Source organism: Lottia gigantea (genome assembly GCF_000327385.1).
Source record: "Lottia gigantea unplaced genomic scaffold LOTGIsca_73, whole genome shotgun sequence".
Lineage (NCBI taxonomy): Eukaryota > Metazoa > Mollusca > Gastropoda > Lottiidae > Lottia > Lottia gigantea.
Window position 1 is genome coordinate 544,719 of NW_008710453.1, and position 20,947 is coordinate 565,665.

At 34.5% G+C, this 20,947-nt stretch overlaps 1 protein-coding gene across 1 annotated transcript; it reads right to left on the bottom strand.

The window, feature by feature from the left end:
• Positions 1 to 2,713: 2,713 nt before the first annotated feature.
• LOTGIDRAFT_235996 (hypothetical protein) lies at positions 2,714 to 20,502 on the bottom strand (the record flags this gene model as incomplete). Its single annotated transcript, XM_009066084.1, has 28 exons — positions 2,714 to 2,821; positions 3,162 to 3,413; positions 3,831 to 4,106; positions 4,400 to 4,518; positions 4,845 to 5,195; positions 6,086 to 6,331; positions 6,603 to 6,849; positions 7,055 to 7,405; positions 7,820 to 8,043; positions 8,297 to 8,419; positions 8,688 to 9,045; positions 9,318 to 9,616; positions 9,838 to 9,977; positions 10,221 to 11,145; positions 11,260 to 11,454; positions 11,729 to 11,908; positions 12,121 to 12,378; positions 12,576 to 12,958; positions 13,292 to 13,593; positions 13,946 to 14,175; positions 14,464 to 14,884; positions 15,364 to 15,797; positions 16,004 to 16,234; positions 16,499 to 16,621; positions 16,832 to 17,032; positions 17,656 to 17,829; positions 19,659 to 19,811; positions 20,376 to 20,502. The coding sequence occupies 28 exons, from the start codon at positions 20,500 to 20,502 to the stop codon at positions 2,714 to 2,716; spliced, it is 7,431 nt and encodes a 2,476-aa protein (XP_009064332.1).
• Positions 20,503 to 20,947: the final 445 nt, after the last annotated feature.

The window sequence follows — 20,947 nt, forward strand, 5'->3', positions numbered from 1 at the left end:
CGAGTTGCACAATATAGCTAATAGAGAAAAACATCAAGTCAGACACGATATTTCGGTGAAAAATTATCCGATCATCACGAAAATCAATAGGGATCATCTTCGTAATGACATTGACATACAAAATAAAAATCAAAAGAATCCATAAAGAACTGTAGCCTGTAGAGTGAGCACGAGCCAAATGTGAACGGACGCACGGACGCACGGACGGACCGACGGGGTGATTACAATATACGCCCATCTTACGTGTGGGCGTATAAAAATGTGCATTTTCGAAATAATGAAAAATTAAAGTGACCCCTTCTTGATGTTCTTAAATACCCTCATGTCAATTATTTTTCCTGATTCTTCTTTTTATCAGAAGTGTAAGTTCGTAAACTTAATGAATTACAGTGTCCATTTAAACTTAACGGAAACACAATATAACAATTTTGTTAAATTTGTTATACAATGTTATACATCAAAATGAATTGGGTGTGGGTTATGTGTGTGATACTAGAGTATAGTAGAGGTCAATAATACTACCTGTTGTGATGGTAAGTGATACTAGAGGTCAATAGGTTAGAAATTCGGACAACCTCGGATATGCCCCCTCTAGAACGTAAACCTGGGGTGCGGGGGTGACTGTCATAGTGCCCTCCCTGAAAATCTGTGAAGTTGGTGGCGTGCGTGACCGCGACAGGAGGTCTGTGGGCACAGAGGCTGGAATAGGGTCAATATGTTTTAGGACTAGCTGGCAGGCAATTAGCTGATATGGTGAATTGGATGTGGGTAATGTGAACGATTTGGTTATGCCTAGGGTTAGGCCACTCTAGACTTCACAGGCCTCTTTTGTATACATAAAATGATAGAAAAGGCGGTGTTTGACTTAGCAAAAAAAGAATACAAGTCAAGGACTGGGTATTTGAAAAAGCTTCAACTGGGCCTCGAAACCGGGACCCTAAAGTTGCCAGGCAAGCGCGCATACCACTGGGTCGCCGAAACCTACGCTTAGCGAGGGTTATATACGCGTAACTCTAGCTAACCCTGATTGCCTTTGCTACTAGTTAGGAGGTACAATCGAGGACAATTATGTAAGCACCAATTTAGCAAGCCTGAGGTTAGAGCTAAAACCAACAGTAAAAATTGCCAGAGGTATAACCTTTCCACTACATACACATATTAGCATTTGCAGTGCAATATAAAAACAGGACAAAATGAATTAGAATAATTTATATTCTGATCAAAAATTATAAATATTACTCATTAAACAGTACCACAACAAAACAAAAAGGTATAATAGAGTGAAGGTTACAGAGCCTTAAAGTATGTTAACATTGTTTTGATTCAGATGTACTGGACATGTAAATGCTGGTTTCACCGGTTTACAATTGCATTGCATTAAGGTTAAGATAATGACACTTAATCAATGTAAGAAATCTTGTGCTTCTACATGATCATTTCATCCCTGGGTTAATTCAGGTCATAACTAAACGACTCAATTCAAGAGGAATTGATTTTGATTTATACAGACCAAAAGAATACTGTACAAGTCACCAAGACTATATATCCAAACACTAACAATACAAGAAACAAATAAATGAGCTGGAAAATAAATAAAAAGGGGAATAATTCAATTTGATTCGGTATAAAAGAAATAGAAATATTGAGAAGACAGCAATACAAGTTTTGCAAATTAGTTTTACTCAGACAAATAATGATGAATTTTGTTTACTTTGTGCAGTCACTGTAGGCAAGGCGAGCTCATTTGAGTGAAATGCTAAGCCCAATAATTAAAAGGGCTATGCACAAAAATGAAATCACATACAAAAATAGTTTTTGGCAATGAATGCTTTGTTAGAAAAACTAACATTTTGTTAATGATTAAACAAATTATGCTCTTCAATTTATATAGAAGTTGACTAGCGAAATGCAAGATGATTCATTTCAAAATAGACATTAATGTTTAAATAAGTTCATTTATCTAATTCTAGAAAACTAACATTTCTGAAAAAAAAAAAAATAAATAAATTGGAATACTATGTAAAGCAAAATGAAAGTTTTTCCACACAAAATTTGTGTATCATACACTTTCTTTGGCTTTTACTGTTCATAAGCTACTAGAAGTTGTTCAGCTAGCAATTTTGCCTGCATCATGCCAACTCCGTTTCATTATGAACATTATGATTACAGTCATTATGAACATTATCAGCACCATTATAATGTAAATTATAACAATTGAAACGACTTAAGTTGGGTTTAGATATTTATGCACATCCCAAACAAACACTTTATTTTGAGGTAATTCAATTAAGTAACAACCAGAAAATATGTATGGCTTGTCTTTAAATTGCAGTTTATTTTACCCCTAAACAAAAAAAGACTGTTCAATTACCACTCATTCTATCAAATTAGACTGTTCTTGTAGTTCCCAGATGTGCAGATTTGCCCATCTGGATACTCAAGATTTCAAAGTTCAGGTCCTTCAAAGCACAAATCTGACAAAAAGTCCAATTACCGTAAACCATTGTGAAAAGGTATCATTGAGCTTTTTTAATTAAGTAAACAATTAATAATTTCATCAAATAAATTAATATTTTGACAATTTTAATAATTTGTACTTCATTTGTTCAAATAAGGTGCAATGTTTTTATATTGTTTGGATTTATTGTTTGGATTAGATATAATTTACAAAAAATGAAGTAATGGTTGTTCTGATCAAATGTTTGGATTCTTTCTACCACATAGGATTCAATACTGCAGCAATTTTCTTGGCATTTTCACCCAAAATAAAGTTTTCATGGTCTCCTTCAATAACGTGAGTATGAACTTTACCACTACAAATCTGAAAGCATAAATATTATGTTTATCATGAAAGTATTCATGACAGAATTTTTTTTAAAAATTGCTCTCAAAACCAAATTTCAATTTTTCAATCATATTATTGATATTCTCAAATTCTTAGGCTGATTTTCTAAAATATCAAAGCTTTTGTACACAATATGTAAACTTCTTTTCCATAGAATTAGAGAACATATTAAGTTCTATGAGAATGTTGAAACCTGCTGCTGATGTGGTTAGCATGTCAAATTGGACATCCAATAAATATGCAATCAACTCAATCTGTCCTTACTTCCTCCTGTTCCTCACTAATTGGGCTAATTAACAAAATATAGCCTACAAACCTGTGATAAACCAAGATCAGAACCCAGTACATTGGAATCATAGGTACATTGTTTAGCTTTAAGTAGATGTATGTCACCATTATAAGAGGATTTTGGAATGTATTTGCCACCAATCAATATTTTATCAAAGAAGGATTTGGCTGTTAACTCTAGTTCACTGCGATGGTGAAATATTCGTAGAGGCATTAGCTTATCTATAGCACAGCTGATTCGACTCTTAAAATCTGGTTGATCTAATAATTCTTGGTACAGCTGGAAGAAATATTGAAAATTAAAGACTTATTAAAGTTTTAAATGGTTCAAATATTCAACAATAGCAATAGATGAAATAAACTATAACCCACTTGATAACTAAATAAGCGAGTTCTCAACATGCACAAGGACTAAGCCACCACGAATCTTGAAAGTGGGGATAAAACACAAAAGTCAAGAAATATTCCGTTTACAAACAAGAAGTTTATTCGCTTGCCAGATATTAACATGAATTTAACATGGATGCTTACATCTACAGAGAATTGTGAAATGGTTGTGTTTTGTGTTCAGATTGAATAAAGAATTGAATAAAGCCCACAACCCCACTCAAGACTTATTGAATTGGTATTAGTGAGCATCAATAAAATTCATAATTCATATAGCAACAAACTGCCAAAAAGTTATGAAAATACTCACCTCTTTAAATTCAACTGGCATAAATTGTTGGATAAATGCCATCATTCCATAAGCTTCTGCTTGGGCATCATTACCAGGTGATATTTTATCCAAATATGGTTGAATGTGAGCAGCTACATACTTATGGGAACCATCAAAGAGTACGAGGCACTGGACAATGTTAGGGTCATCAGGATTATGAGCCTTTAATTGCAGAGCCATCTCCATGGCAACACATGCTCCAAATGAATAACCAGCTAATCTGTAGGGACCATTAGGTTGGATTGTGTCCATTTGCTGAAAAATGTGTGTTTTACTTTATTTTGGAGACAAGATTACCCTTCATCTGTAAATGGCTGGCTTTATAAGCCTAGTCTGAATCAAACTTGATTTTAAATTTCTGGTTTAACAAATCACAATGTCTAATTTGTGAGTACCAGTTTTGAACCATAGGATGACAAGGAGAAACTGAGTAAAAAAAGCTTGAAGTAAACCTTGATATAAACAAAGACAGAACATTGAGCAATGGGTTTACCATGAGACATATTGAAAATACTAGAGACATAGTTCTACGTCAAATGTCAAACTACCTCTAAATAATACCCAGCCAGTGCTTCTATGGACAATAAAGGTGCCTCTTGTGTACATTGGATACCATACACAGGACAAGACAGTTGGTTTGCTAAATTTTCTAGCATAATGGTAACACCTGAAAAGGGACACGTCATAACTTTGATAATATTCATCTTTTCTTCAATTTCATTTTTTTTCGCATCCAAGGAAATTAACTCCAGGCAATAAAGCTCAATTTCCTGAATTGCTATACAAATACAGGGTTTAGTCTTGAATGTATTCTCAAGAGCATAGGACTGCTAAAAAAACTAGACCAAAATTGGTGAAAGTTGAACAAATCCAAGATTTAACTTCAATAGGCAGGCTATCACACATTCATATCAAAGTGTCCACATTTGGCTACATTGGAAAAAGAAAAGCAAGACACCAGTTATGTACATGATAGAAAAAGAGGAACCTTACCTTCAATAGGATGTACAATAAACAATGGATTGACAGTATTTTTAACAGAATTCAAATGGATGATGGTAGAGGATGGAATCAAATGATCAAAATCATAACGAACGGACACTCCGCTATCATCTAGATTCAAACCATTAGTCATCTTCTCGGTATCACCAGACTTGGGTTCAGGTGACGAGCTGCCACCAATATCACGTAACTTAGAAATGCTCAGTTGTCTTATTTCACGCATTGACAATGATAATTCAAAGTCTCTTTCTAATGTTTGTTTCACCTCCACACCCATCAAGGAATCTAATCCAAGATCAGCTAGACTAGTATCAGCATTAATACTAGATACATCCTTCACTCCTGGAAAGAGATTTTCACATTACACAGAGCAATGTTATAAATACATAGATAATGCTGACTCTCAGAAAGGGATGCAGTGTTGAAAAAAACAAACAGTGACACCAGGTGTTCAAGGCGAGCGGCTCAAACATAAAAACTTTCAAGTTCTATGTCAAGAACATTTGAATCTTTACCAGGAATATTTGGTTTTCAAAGATACATGCAAAGTCAAATATAGCTTGCCAGGCAAGGTAACATACGCCCACATAGCTTTGATTGTAAGTATTATGAAATTCGATATATTTACCATCTTCATAATGACATTGACACACAAAAATCAAAAAAATTTAAGAATGTAAAGAATTGTAGCTTGTAGAGTGAGCACAAGTTGCACAATATAGCTAATAGAGTAAAACGTCAAGTCAGACAGGATATTTCGGTGAAAAATTATCCGATCATCACGAAAAGCAATAGGGATCATCTTCATAATGACATTGACACACAAAATAAAAATCAAAAGAATCTGTAAAAAATTGTAGCCTGTAAGAGTGAGCACGAGTTGCACAATATAACTAATAGAGAAAAACGTCAAGTCAGACACGATATTTCGGTGAAAAATTATCCGATCATCACGAAAATCAATAGGGATCATCTTCATAATGACATTGACATACAAAATAAAAATCAAAAGAATCCATAAAGAACTGTAGCCTGTAGAATGAGCACAAGCCAAATGTGAACCGACAGGGTGATTACAATATACGCCCATCTTATGTGTGAGCGTATAAAATTATAAAAAATCTATGAATTTGACCAGAACTAGAATTCATGTACATTCAAAATTGTACCATTGTTTTGTCTTTGTGATGATACAAAGAAAAAATAATTATCATGGACATAAGACTACTGACCTAAAATATTGGCAACAGATTGCACCAGATCAGGTCTGCTGGAATCACCATCTTTACTACCAGACGTCCTTTCAGCTAGCACAAAACTAGACATAACTGGATGAGACTGATTGAGGAACTCGTCTAAGATAGCCAGACAGGAAGTGATGCGCTGAGGTAATGTACCACCAACAACTGTATCATTGCTGCCCATTGTTTCTAAGACCACACCAACATCTCCTATAGCTCCCCATTGAATTGCTAATCCTGAAAATAAACAGAAAAATATAAATATCTTTCTATTCTAGACCAAAGATGTAAATCCAGAATATTTCTTCATCATATCTTACAGATACACATTTTTTTGAAGTTTTAGAATTTAGAAAGTAAGGCATTAAAGAAAATTTATTAAAATTAATCAATATAGTAAATTTGTTGTATTAAGAACAATTAAATGTACTAGACCAGGTGCTTGAATAGTACTTCTATGGACAGCATTTTGTCTTCTTTCAGCTATCATAATTCATTGAACACATACCTGGTAGTCCATCTTGCTTTCTAGCTTCACAAATTCGCTCCATAAAGGAGTTGGCAAAACCATAATTGGCCTGTCCTGGATTGCCTCTACCACAACTGACTGATGAGAATACAACAAACCAATCTAAACTATCTTTACACATCTCTCTTGTTACTTTATCTAAATTACTGGTTCCTTTCACTTTGGGTTCACAAACTTTCTGGAAATTTTCCAATGTCTGGTTCTCCATGAAGCCATCTCTCAAAACCTGGGAGGAAAATATCAGAATTACATTTCAGACAATGCCTGGAATCACTTTGTAGAATATGTAGTCATTGAAACCATCAAATGCAGACTTTAAATGTTTTTATAACTAATTGACTACTTAATATAAGAGAACTTTCTGTTTTGATTCTTAAAGCTGTGTGCAATGATTCCCTAAGTCTTTGGTTAATAATTTAAACCAGACTCACCATTGCTAAATTAAAGATTCCACCAACTAGGGCATGTTTAGAAGATTCTGTTATTAACTGTTTAGCTTCAGATTCAGTCTTGACATCTCTAGATGATACCTCTACATTTATACCGCTCTTCTTCCATAATCGTAACTTTCTAGATTGATATCCAGACTTTATACCAGAGCGGGAGGTCAGAACAAGAGATTTGGCACCACGATCTATCAACCACTGTGAAAGTTCCAAACCGAAGCCTCCCAAGCCACCAATGATGATGTAAGTTTTATTGGGATGACATGCTGTACGTGGTATAGCTGGTGTTTTGATTGCAACAGGTTTAACCACTTTGGTTTCCTCCTCATCTCTAACCTGAATAATACATTCCAACTGAACATGAGCAAGACAATATACATGACAGTGACTAATATTGGTGGATAAGGCGTCTACTTTGAAATAAAGAATTCATTCTCCTATTGTGCACAGATTTATCAAATTTCCCCAAAAGCGAATATTTGTTTTAATGATCTTTTCATTTTCAAACAATCCGATTTTAATGTATAATGTAAATATTTCAAATTATGCAACTAAATCGCTGAAAACTGCTGCTTTAACAAATTTCATCTGAAAATAACAAGATAGTTGATACTGTGCCACTTGACACTGGCCGTATTTTATTCTGTTGACATGCATTTCCAACACAACACCAATCACTATTATCACATGCTAAAGGTAAAATTAGCAAAGCAAATTGAGATTTTCAAAGCAATACCAAGGCAAATTTACCTTAATGACAACTTTTCCGATGTGTTTTCCTTGAGCCATAAATCTGAATGCTTCCTCAATTTCATTCTTTTCAAAAACTGTTGTCTGCAAGGGTTTGACAGCACCTGATTTGATTCCCTCTTTAACTAAGTCTGCTACTTGACTCCAATCTTTATTACCTTCATCGAACAGAGCATCCAACAATATTCCATGGAAAGTGATGTTCTTTAAAAATATTGACATTCCTGAAAACATATATCAAGTTGTAACATTTCATATAGTGCATACCAGGATTTAAGGTATAAAGGCAAAATATGTAAAAGGACTTTTGACCGACATTTTAACTTGGCACATGAAAAAACACTATAGATCAAGCATGGGGTCTGTGATATACCAAAGTCCTTCATCAAGAAGGGTGCCCATTATTAAACATAATGTACATTTTTCACATTTTCACATTTTACTTAATCAACACTAGTAAAGAGTCAACAAAATTACCTAATGGAGTATTGTTAGACAAATCAAATTTGCCAATCTCTAAAAATCTTCCATGAGGTGCCAACAGACGTAAACTGGCTTGTAACTTCTCTTCTGCTAGTGAATTCAAAATAACATCCATTCCTAGAAAAATTAAAGATGGTTTATTCAACAGAACTAACTTTTGGGTGGAATAATAAGACTCTTTAGCATTACACAGGTCACTAAAAAGGGATCTACCCTGATCAACAATTGGTTGCCATAGGATGATATTCCCAAACACAATTTCACATACTATATGATTGATGGTTGATGCGATCCACAACAGGAACTTTAAAAAACATGTATACTGAACATACAAGAATATGATTTTGAATTTTTACATCTCCAAGAATCATTTATAAATCGGTACCTTTTCCTTTGGTAACTCTACGGAAATCAAACTCAAATGCGGAACTTCTGGAATTGCTGAAATGGTTGTCCTTCAACTTCGGGAACATTTTCTTCAAGAACATTCTTTTCTCCATAGATCCACAAGTTGTATAGACATCACATCCATGATGAAGAGCTACAGAAATGGCTGCCTGTCCAACTCCACCAGAACCAGAGTGAATTAGAACCTTGTCCCCTTTCTTGATTTGTCCTCTTACAACTAAAGCATAGTAAACTGTAGAATAGACTACTGGTACTGTAGCTGCCTCTTCCATGGACCATTTCTCAGGAATATCCCATAAAAATCTATGATCAGCATCCACTGTGGTTGCCAGGCCCTAAAATGTGAAAAATACCATAAGCAATGAGATGGAGTACAAGAGAAGGGCACTGTGGTTAAATAGGAAAACTGACAAATGACAAGGTGTGAAACAGACAAGGAAACTAGTGAGTCAAAGCATGTATGAAGGTGCATGGAAAAAGCCATTATTCTTTCAAGATAAACACCCATGCCTTGTTCAAAGGGAACTCTAGATGATGACCAAATGCAATTTTGGATTTCACTTAGAGGACTAGAAACTCCCACAGCAGTCATGGAGGTATTCCTTACCTTAGCTTCTAATAAACCCATGATCTTTTTACCAGAATGATTACGTCCAGAGAATTCCATACCCAGAATACAGTCTTGTAATGCCATATCTCCAGGAATGGCATCAGGTGGTAGTTTCCCAGTTGCCAGCATAATATCTCGGAAGTTCAGAGAAGCATAATAGACATCACAGAGATTCTTTTCTTTAACTTTGGTTGGTTCAAAATATTTTAATGGTGATTCTATCCATTTTAAACTGGATAAGTCTCCTCTTGTTAACACATTCACATAGGCATGATCTACTGGTTTGGTACCAGTTTCTGAATATAAAATAAATACTTCAATAAAATTGGGTCTTACATTCTACTTTTGTCCAAGACATTAGCAATTTGTCATTTAAAAGAATAATAGCATGACTGAGGCTTACACTTCCACATATTCCAATCACATGTCAATTGATTTTCCTCAAAGGAATGGTGTAAATAGTAAATCGAAGCTATTATATGCATTATGCATGCAAGTTTTTCAACATTAAACATACCTTCAGCTTGGATATGCCTTAAAGATCCAAATTTTCTACTCATATGAATATTGCTGACTAAATCTGTATTAACTATGGACAAGAAATCTGGACTAGCGTTAGAAATGTCTTTTAGGCCACCATCATAATTCAATATAAACCTAAAATAGATACATTCAAACAGATTTCACAGGCTAAAACAGTAAATGTAAATTTTTTTCCTATCAGAAATTTGTAAGACGATGTATGGATGGAAGTGTCATTAATAATCTGGAAAGTTGATTAATTTAGGACACAATCAATAACCCATGCACTGAAATTGAACCTCATCAAGCCTTATGGGACAACTCTAGTGAGCAGTAAGTATCACTACTGCAGAAAGCACTGCACTAAAGACCACTTACCTCAAATGTTCTCCACCAGATTCACCTCTTAAACAATTTACTAAACCAATTATTCCAGTCTTCTGATTGGAGGAATACAACCACAAATTGTCACCGTCTGCTTTAGATTGAAAATCCATTAACTTAGTCTTTAGTTCTTCAACCCAATTACACTCCAAATCATCGACGTTCATGATGGTTTGATTTTCACTGACTTTGCCAGGCTTCCGTAAAAGGAAAAGAGTGGACATAAAACCATCAGATTTCTGACACACCAAGCTCAAGTTTAATTTTTCAAATTCTTTGATCCAATCAGAGTCATTTAGGTACAAACCACAAGTTCGTTGGTCGCTGACTTTAGGAAGAGTTCTATACAAAGCATCTAATGAAAGAGCCAATGGAAAATTCTGAGTGATTTCTTTGATCAAAATAAAACCATTTTCACAAACACAGTTCGTAATGGATGTTAAAGCATCTGCTATGCTGGACTGTTTATGGAGGACATTATTAGCAACCACTAAACTCATGTCAGTCATGCTTGGTTTTTGAAAATCAAATAACACAGATTTAACTCCCTTTGATTCTAGCTCTGTTGTGTCCGTCTGGCTGGTTTCACCCGTGGTGTAGTCTAAGGTAACCATTGGCTGTGTATTCAGTTGTCCCATGATATTGTGATGAAGGTTACTTTTGGAGGCATCAATTTCTACAATTTTCAGTTTTCTAGTTGTCATATTTTCCAAAACTATGTCTAGACATGGTTTCAGGACACGTGACTGGGCCAAACAATTCAATAACTGATCAGAAGCCAATTCAATTTGGAATGCATGAAGGATGTTATTTACATTCTCAGAAAAATTTGATGACAATGATGTGGTAAAAATCTTTTGAAGAACTTGGGACAATCCACAATGAGGATTCTGACAGTACTTTTCTTTCAGTTTAGAATCTATAGAATCAGATTTTAGATGTTCAGATGCCTTTTTCAAAAGTTCGGAATTCTGCAATATGTTATCACTTCCTTGGCAAATTCTTTTTATATTTGTTGTTGCGAAGTCTACACAATATTTGCCATATTCTTGCAAATCTTTACTGAAGGTGTCTTTCACATTTTCAATGTAAGGAATGAATTTATATTCTTCAATTGTGGGACTATTTTGTTGATGTCTTCTGGGTGCAACTGTGGCATGAAGACCATGTATTCTTACGCCCCCAGCGTAACAAATATCTAGAATCTTATCCACTGTGACATCAATAACTGAAAAAAACAAATTTCGTACTTAAAGAAATCGATTAGCCTGAAATACTATTGCTATGTTATGAGCATGGACAACGTGCATTTCAAATACGTTTTATTCTAAAATTGTGTGATGAAATCAGAATTTATGAAAAACGATACAGTCTGGGTCAAAAATTTTCTAGTTTGAATAATTCTTCAACTGGGAATACTATTCTTTCAAATAAGAAATCTGATATTGACCACCTTGGAATGTGATATCTAATATCTGGACAAATTCATGCATAATACACACCTTGTTCTGTATCGGAAAAATCAACAGCTGTATCAGAATGGATTAAGGGATTAATATACAGAGATTTAATCCTTGTTGGTAGACGTAATCCATGACCTGATAATCCCAAGACTTGAATCTGCAGCATTGTATCCAGGAATGATACCCAATTGCCATTCCATACGAGTTGGCCTCTATTTCCTGAAAATAGCAAAATCTATCTAAAAAATATGAATACAGAGGAGTTATTGCAAAATTGGAAAAAAAATGCTAACAATTTCTATAGCAAGGTTGACAATGAAAGAGTCCTATTACATTAATATTGTATGATTTTCTTACAATTGAAAATTGTTCTGCTTTAGATGGCAATGAATCATGTTATCAAGTAGAGTAAGTCAATCTTCAAGTATTACCTTCACCATTAGACATCATAATGCCTTGAAATGTTGGACCATAATCATAACCACGCAGTCTCAATTCTTTATAAATATCAGCCTTAGATAGGTCTATGCCCTCTTTCACTTGGTCATCTAAACTGGCATCAGGTTCAAAATATTCAGAATCTGTATTGTCAACAACTTGAATGTTACCACTGACTGACAGATTACCATTCTCACAGATCTCAAAATCACCAGACGCCTTCATGATACTTACATCTAATTTGACTGTTCCTGAAAAAACAAAGAGGTATAAACATGTCAAAGCAAATGTCCAAATCGTCAATTTGAGCAGATTGCGAGCATGAAACTGGTATGTTCAAGTCTGAAAAACTTGATTGAAATATAATTCATTAAGGACACAGGCCAGCTGGTAGACTTATCCTAGCAAACCTATGTTATCCATAAGCAACCAAGTGAAATTTACTAACCTGTCTTTGGTAAAATAGTTGCTCTATGGATGTTAACATTTTCAAATTTGACAGGCATCTGTTCAAAAAACTTTCCATTTAACTTCGCCAGAGTTTTCCATGCCAAGTAAAGATAACCTGTAGCAGGGTAGAGAACTCTACCATCAATAGCATGACCAAGCAGATAATTATCTGCTGACTCCTGGCTCATATCTATCTCATAAGACACATCAGAATGTTTTCCATCTCCACCACTCAAGAACTCATCTGATTTGGGTACATTCCAAGATTGGCTGTGGTCCCATTTAATGAGGGGCGAGATTAGTGGGGTTCCTCTGGACACAGGGTACTGAACAGGATGGAAAATATCTAATGGTTTGAATTGTACACCATTAATATAACATCTGAAAGTAATTCATAATACAGTTAGTTCAAACTAAAAAGAGTTCTGCGACTTTAATGACATCTACCTCAGTTGACATATTTACACTCCATCATAAGAGTAGTAACCTTCTGAAAAACATTAAACATCTTATTTTGCAATTAAATCAGATTGGACTAGGAAATTCTAACAAGATAAGTTTGCTGTTAGCATTGATATTTAATGTGTTTGAACATTCCAACTGATAAACATGGCTGATCTTAAGGAAATTTTAGTTCAGACAATAAACTGAAAAATTTACTCTGTGGTGCATGATCCACAAGTAATTAAATTCCAGAGAGTAATCTATACTTACTTCCCAAGACTAGAATAAAAGTATTCAACATTATGTTTACTCTTTCGACTCATTAAACCAACCAAACAACAACTTGAATCTAAAGATCTTTTTAATATAGCTTGTAATAAACAGTGGGGTGCTATCTCCATGACGACTGCCTCCTTTGGAACATGTTGAAGAGCTTCTTGAAATAAAACTGGACTGACCAGATTGTTGACATGATAATCAGCACAAGAGAATTTGGCTAGGTCTGTGTCCCACTTAGATTCTGGTATGGAGGAACTTATCCATCGTTTTGAACGAGGTTTGGGTTTTATCACCTAAAAGAAGTCAAGGTTACAGTTAACTATCCTAAAAAAAAAAATCAACTTTTTTGTCTCTTTGGACAAAAATAGACATGGTTCTACAATCTGTTTTTATACTTCTGATGTGGGCAAAGATAAAACAAAACATGCCTTGATGAAAATTTTACCAGGACATTGTGAGTAAACTCCATTCCTCATTTATTTCAAGCAATTGAAGGAGCTGTAATGAGCATATTAGGCTTTTACTTTCTAAACACTGACTACTTTCTCCAATGCCTGCCTAGAACTCTGTGCACCTAGATAAAGGAGCAAATCAGAAGTATTAAGGACATTTATATACAATAGTGATAGAAATCATGCAAGTTACCTTTGATAAAGCTTCTTTCAAAGCAGGTGCAATATCAGCCATATAATATGAATGGAAGGCTACACCATTACTGTTGACTTCCTTGGCAAATATACCATCAGCTTTCAATTCAGTAACAAACTGAGACACAGACTCTGTCGGACCAGATATAGTGACTGTATCTTCTGAATTATGACAAGCAGGTACTACGCCTTTAGGGCATCTTTTCTTAGCTTCTTCCCATGTTAAACCTATAATCAACAACCAAAACAGTTAATTTTTTTTTGCTTAACTTATGGAATCATGGTAGACAGTATACAGGCTCTAAAAAGGGTTCCATCCAATTCATTTCTCATGTTTTCTAATCGATTCAGATGATTATGCATGGAAAACTAGTGAACAGGAACATAGCTGTCTTTTTTTTCAAATCTTATATTTTCCTGAGGCACACACGAACTAAGTTTTCAACATGAAATGATATCCCCTCCCCTACCCCTTCCTTTTCATTGTAAATACAATCAATATTTTTCTTTTCTTACCAACAGCAGCCATGCCACCTGGTGGAAGTTTGGCATTCTGGATACACTTTCCTCTCCAAAAGGCCGCCAAAACAGTTTCAGCTGCAGTGAGAGAACCATCAGCATAAGCACAACCTAACTCTCCGACTGAATGCCCAACAATACCATCAGCTTTAATACCCATCTTATGGAGTAAATCCACTAAAGCAACCTGTATAGCAGCAATACCGACAAATGAATGGAGTGTATTTTCAAATGTCTTGTCATCACCATGCATGATCAAATCATACAGATTGATACCATGGGGTTTTAATACTGCATCTGATTCCAATATAGATCTTTTAAATATCTCCAATTCCATCATAGTTTTACCCATACCATACCATTGTGTTCCCATACCAGCAAATACAAACCAAACTGGACGATTATCTCCAGAACTCTTCTGAAAATGGAGAGGATAGTCTTATTTTAAATAACATGCATGAAGTAGGCAATGTGAGGGAAGTTATTTTGACAATGGGTTTATCAAATGTACACAGCCTAAACCAAACCCAATCTCAGTTTTTTGTCTTGCACCTATGACTGAAGTTTTTCCATCTTGTCTCTTTGACTTGCAAAACTCATAGGGGAGTCACTTTCTCAACCTATGTTAGGATTGAATTCCAGATGTCTCAATTACCAAGCTTGACTCTGTTGGCTACACCCTTAAAAGTGATGCATGAAAATGGCAGAAATATCACAAATATACACAGTCTATGCAGACTCTCTGAAAGATGTCAAGTTGGCAAATCAATTAAGACCACATAAGTATTTCAGTAATTAGAGCTCAGTGTATACATTTAGAACTAAAAGTATTTCTTGAGGTCAAGTTTGGGATCGTCAAGATCTAGCACTTTTTGCCACAGCTGAGGATTAACTCACCTGTATATCTTCAACATCTTCACTATTTAATACTGTATATCCTCTAATAGGATGCGAACTAGATGATGTATTAGCACTTTCACTCAATAGAGTTTGGAATTCAACATCGTCTATGTGTTTTTTCACTTCGGAGAAAACTTGCTTCAAACCTTCTTCAGTTCGAGCAGAGTATGTGAAGAGTCTTTTAGCTTTTGCTGCTGGATGATTTGATTTTTCGATGGAATTTGATTTAAGCACTGCATGGACGTTAGCACCTCCAAAACCGAATGAATTGACACCCACATATCCTCCATTCCATCTCGTTCTTTCTGCCACAACTTTCAGACGGCCATCAAATAAACCTGGTATATCTGGATTAGGATTATCGAAGTGAAGATTTGCAGGAATCATTCCATCTTCCATGGCTATTATGACTTTGGCAATTGCTGCAAGACCTGTAATGAAATTAAAACACGAAAATAAAAAATAAGTAGTCCATTCAATCCAGGATAAGTTTCAAAAATTGAATGTCAAATACCACAAAAAAGTGACCCAGAAAGCTAATGAATAATTCAGGAAAGATAGCTGCCAAGAGGTTTGACTGATAGAATCTTTAGGCCAAAGTTGTCATTGTTTTTGAATATGGATTTTGTGCTCTCACCTGAAGCAGGTTCTGGGTGACCCATGTTAGATTTAGTTGATCCAATCAATAATGGTTCTTTTCTGTCTTTACAAAAGACATCTGTAATACTGTTAACTTCTTGTGGATCACCAACTTTTGTTCCTGTGCCATGAGCTTCAACATAAGCTATTTTGGAAGGTGATATACCACATTCTTGGTAGACTTCTTGTAATAATTCTTTCTGCACAGCACCAGAAGGGAATGTGATACCTGAAAAGCATTGATTATATATTATCAGTTGGTCTGTTAGAAAGCTAATAATTCTATCAATAATATTGCAATTACATCAGTATTCAAGCAGAATTATACAGTTATCTTTAGGTTTGCGTTTCTGATTCTATTGGGCAAAAGTGCTCTGTATAGCTGAGATTTAGTTCTATCAGTTGGTAAAGTAAATATTTAGACGACTGTTTCCCTTGTAAGATGGAGTCTGCAGTCTTTTAATACTAATATGACTGTATAAAAACAATATACCTTGTTCTTTAGAGCCATCAGAATTAGTTTTGGAGTGTATAACTGATGATAGAATTTTTCTAGCTACTGATTTTTTCTGTAGAAATATAGCCACTATAGCTTCACTACGACAATAACCATTTCCTAAACAATAGAAAAGAACAAATACAAGTTATAACAGAAGTAAAAAGATAGTTCACAGTTGAAAAGGATAATCTGAATCATTTCTTTGTGCGCATTCACTTGATACCTTCATATGCCGTTTTGGGGGAATAGCAATTAAGCTTGAACACAATATTTGTATATATAAACGTTAAATGCATTTCAGTGTGACACACAGCGCCTTATATTTACCAGATTCATCAAATGATTTACAGGAACCATCAGGAGACAGCATGCCAAGTTTTAAAAACTGGAGAGCAGAAGTTGGTTTCAAACAAAGATTAGATCCACCAACTATAGCAGCATCACAATGACCCATTCTAATATTATGTAAGGCTTCATCAAATGCTAACATACTAGATGAACAGGCTGTATCAATGGCATAACTTGGTCCTGAAAAATATCTAAGAGCATTAAAGTAATTGGAAGAGTATTGCCTGCAAATATAACTAAGTGATCATAATCATACATATTAACATATCTTCATTAACTAGCCCTTAAAGTTTTCATTGTAGAATCAGTATTGTGTTTTCCATTCATGTTATTATTTCTTTAATGTTTAATTTTATTTCTGCTTTTACCCTATTCCATATTTGAAGATAGCTTGCCAGGCAAGGTAACATACGCCCACTGGCAGCTGTCAGAAATGATAGAACACGAGTTGCACAATTTAGCTAATAGAGTGAAACATCAAGTCAGACACGATATTTCGGTGAAAAATTATCCGATCATCACGAAAATCGATAGGGATCAATCTTCATAATGATATTGACCCACAAAATCAAAATCAAAAGAATCTGTAAAGAATTGTAACCTGTAGAGTGAGCACGAACCAAATGTGAACGGACAGACGGATGGACGGACAGACAGGGTGATTACAATATACGCCCATCTTATGTGTGGGCATATAAAAATACACCAAGTAAATCATTGCATACTCCCACTTCTACTTTTTAAAAAGTTCAAGAGATTGCATTGAGGAGAATCAAACAAAGTAATTTAGAGTGTGAGCAAACCTTTGAAATCAAAGAAATAAGAAAGTCTATTGGCAAACATAGCTCTACAGCAGCCCGTCATACTGTAACCAACTAATTTTTCAGGATCAGCTGACCATGCTTCACCAGCATCTGATGTACTCACACCAATAAACACACCAGTTCGTGAGCCACGAATTGAATTAGGGTTAACACCTGCAATAGACAAAGTACACATCATTTAAATAGCAAACAGCTCGTACTGTACATTCTTGCAATTACTGGAAATAACTGACTTATATAAGACTACATACATCATGATAAAATTTCTTCCAAATTTATATTCATTACAATATTATATAGATAATGAATGCCAAAAACTTGTTCCATTAAGAAAAGTAAGAAGTATTATTTGAATAAATAGGCAGTCATTGCGAATTATACCCAAGCATGAGATATGGGTCCAAAAATTGGGTCGAAAGTGTAAATTTACAACAGAGATATTTTTTTTTTATCTTATTTTGCAAACATCGTCATTATCATGTGAATATATTTGAAGAAGCATTGGTAATAAAAAACAAACATTTGATTTTTGTAAAAGGCAGCTTAAGTGGTATTGTTCAACAAAGGGTGACTTATTTAATATCGTTTTCCACTTTTTCTTCACCCAAAATATAATAGATCTTGCTGTCCATGTACTTTTAGCCAAGCTTTTCAAATCAATTCATTATAGAACATTGCACTGACTATTGTTAAAAAAAGAAGAGTCAAGTGAGCTGATAAAAGTTCACAAAAATGTAAGCCAAATCCAGATATTTTTATTACGAAGTTGGAGAGTAATTGACCTCTTAATCCAAATATCAGATCATTATCTTTGACCTTCACAGCTCCAACATTATCCGTCATATAAGTTGACTAAGGTCAACAAAATATCACAAATATAGTGCATTTTTCAAGTGTATGTTTGAATCAGTTTATATAGATAAATTCAAAGAAGTAGTTCATTTTGGATATAGCTATTGATAAGGTACTCAAAATACACTGAAGAGCTGATCATTTCATATTGTTATCAAGCCAACTCTTGATGGGATATCTAATCTAAATATTTGCTTTAACTGCTGACAAAGCTCAATTTCAACTTTCTGTAACACTTTCCAGAATCAAAATCCAGATCTGGTTCTCCTGCAATTCAACAGAACATGCTTATTCTGAGTTGTCATGGACATAACATTATAATATGCATACATGAGAATCTAATAATTTCCAGTAAGACAATTGTCCCTTTAACCATTTCGTGATCTTATCAGTTTAATAGAAAGTGGGCTTTTTGAAGGGTTTGATTATTATATGATAATTGATAAAAATAATGTGTATCAGCAATTAAAAGATACTAAATTAGAGATAGTACACATACAATTCACCTCAATTTTTCTCTGATTTCAACATATCTACAAGTGAAAAGCTTGCAGACAAATACAATTCTTGTCAGCATTGATCATGTAATAAATGACCTTGTCCATTTTAACACATTCATTTTGAAAATGCATGTTGCTCTTGATGCAAAATCACAGATAAACCATCTGTATATTAGTCATTCTGTGACAAGTGTTATAAAACCTAGAATGTATTGAAGAACCTTGGTTCTTTTGAAAGATTGTTAGTTATTTTATCTAGCCTTTGTAAGGAAGAACAGTTTCCACATCAGATTTCCTGCCATGCATCTGCTTCACAAAACTCAAGAAAATTAATTTATAGAACTTCTATTATCTGATAAAATTTTAAAGAAACAGGTACCATTTCCTTTAATGGGAGATGGAAAAGGCTAATGAAACTTGTCATGTAATGTAATACAAATACCATGACAAGAAAGAACACTTTGGGGTCTTATTCATATACATGTATAGTTCTAAATGCTTTTGTTCATGATTCCAGTAGTTTTGGTACTAACCAATTTAATTCCAAAGAACACAAATCACATTGCTTTTATCAAATGTCTTTATACATGGATTTACCAATTACCAAAAACCATGGGAATTACTACCTACCTGCATCAACAAGTGCTTCTTGTGTGATTTCCAGTAATATACGAAGTTGTGGATCCATTGCATCTGCTTGCTTGGGATGGACACCAAAAAATGTGGCATCAAATTTAGAGATATCTTTAAGTTTACCACTCCTGGTTGGTAGCCCATGTAATCCTGAAATAAAACTGATGCTTTACTATATTCACTGCCACTAATTGATAGGAGTTAGAGCATTTGTACAGAGGTTTTCAATACTTTGCCTGTTTAGGAGAGGTGAATTTGTACATCTTCACATTAGCTTCTTGTATGATTGAACTGGTGCATCCCGCATTTTCATTTTATCTAGATTATTTATCTTATTTGGTCTGAATTCAGGATCACTATTAATGAGTGTTCTCTTCAGGTAAGTCATGTCCTTCGTCACATGAACCGGGCAACTTCATCAACATTGCCATTACAGTACGATTTTACTGTAATAACACTTAAGAAACAAAAAGCTGAATGGTTTCATAATTTATATAACCACATTTTCAAAAATAAGTTTACTTATATAACAAGAAGGGTGGGATGCTGTTTCAACGCTATATTCTTGTTTGAGTTATTAATACCAAGATTATCCGAAAAAAATTGGAAGCAACGAGTTATTTTTCAAAAACCAGTCTCAAAGTGTGAATTGTGTCATAAGTAAAGGGAAACAACCCATAAGCTAACTAATCAGACTACATTACATTATCTTACCTGGTTCCCATCTTCTGTCGTCGTCTGTCACCATATCTTCTCCTAGAATTAAATGCTGGCGGAATTCTTCAATATTATCAGATTCTGGTAATCTTCCTGATATTCCACTTATGACTATTTCCTCCATGTCAGACTCTGTGTTGTTTTTGCAATATTGGTGATCTCCTGAGCCTAAGTCAATTATTCGGGACGGCATTTTGGTTTTATACTGAAAGTGAAACAAATTGATATTTTTAGCATCTACGTTTCCAATATGCGACATTTATCTTAAGTACCAGGTTCAGCAAATTTTTTTTTTTTTTTTTTGCTCATCAATTTAGTGAAATTTAAGAGATAGTGAGGTTTTCTATACTATATTATATTATTATGATATATGTAGCGACTATCGGGATCTCTTTGAACCTCTCTACTTTCCAGAGTCGAGAATAATATGTTGCTTGCAAATTGAGTACATGTATTACTGGTAAAGCAAATGTTTGGAAGACTGTATCTTTAAGCTTACAGCTTAGATCGGCCACTGTCGAATTCGCTAATGGTCTGGCTCCAGATTTCGACCGAAAAGATTCAATTTT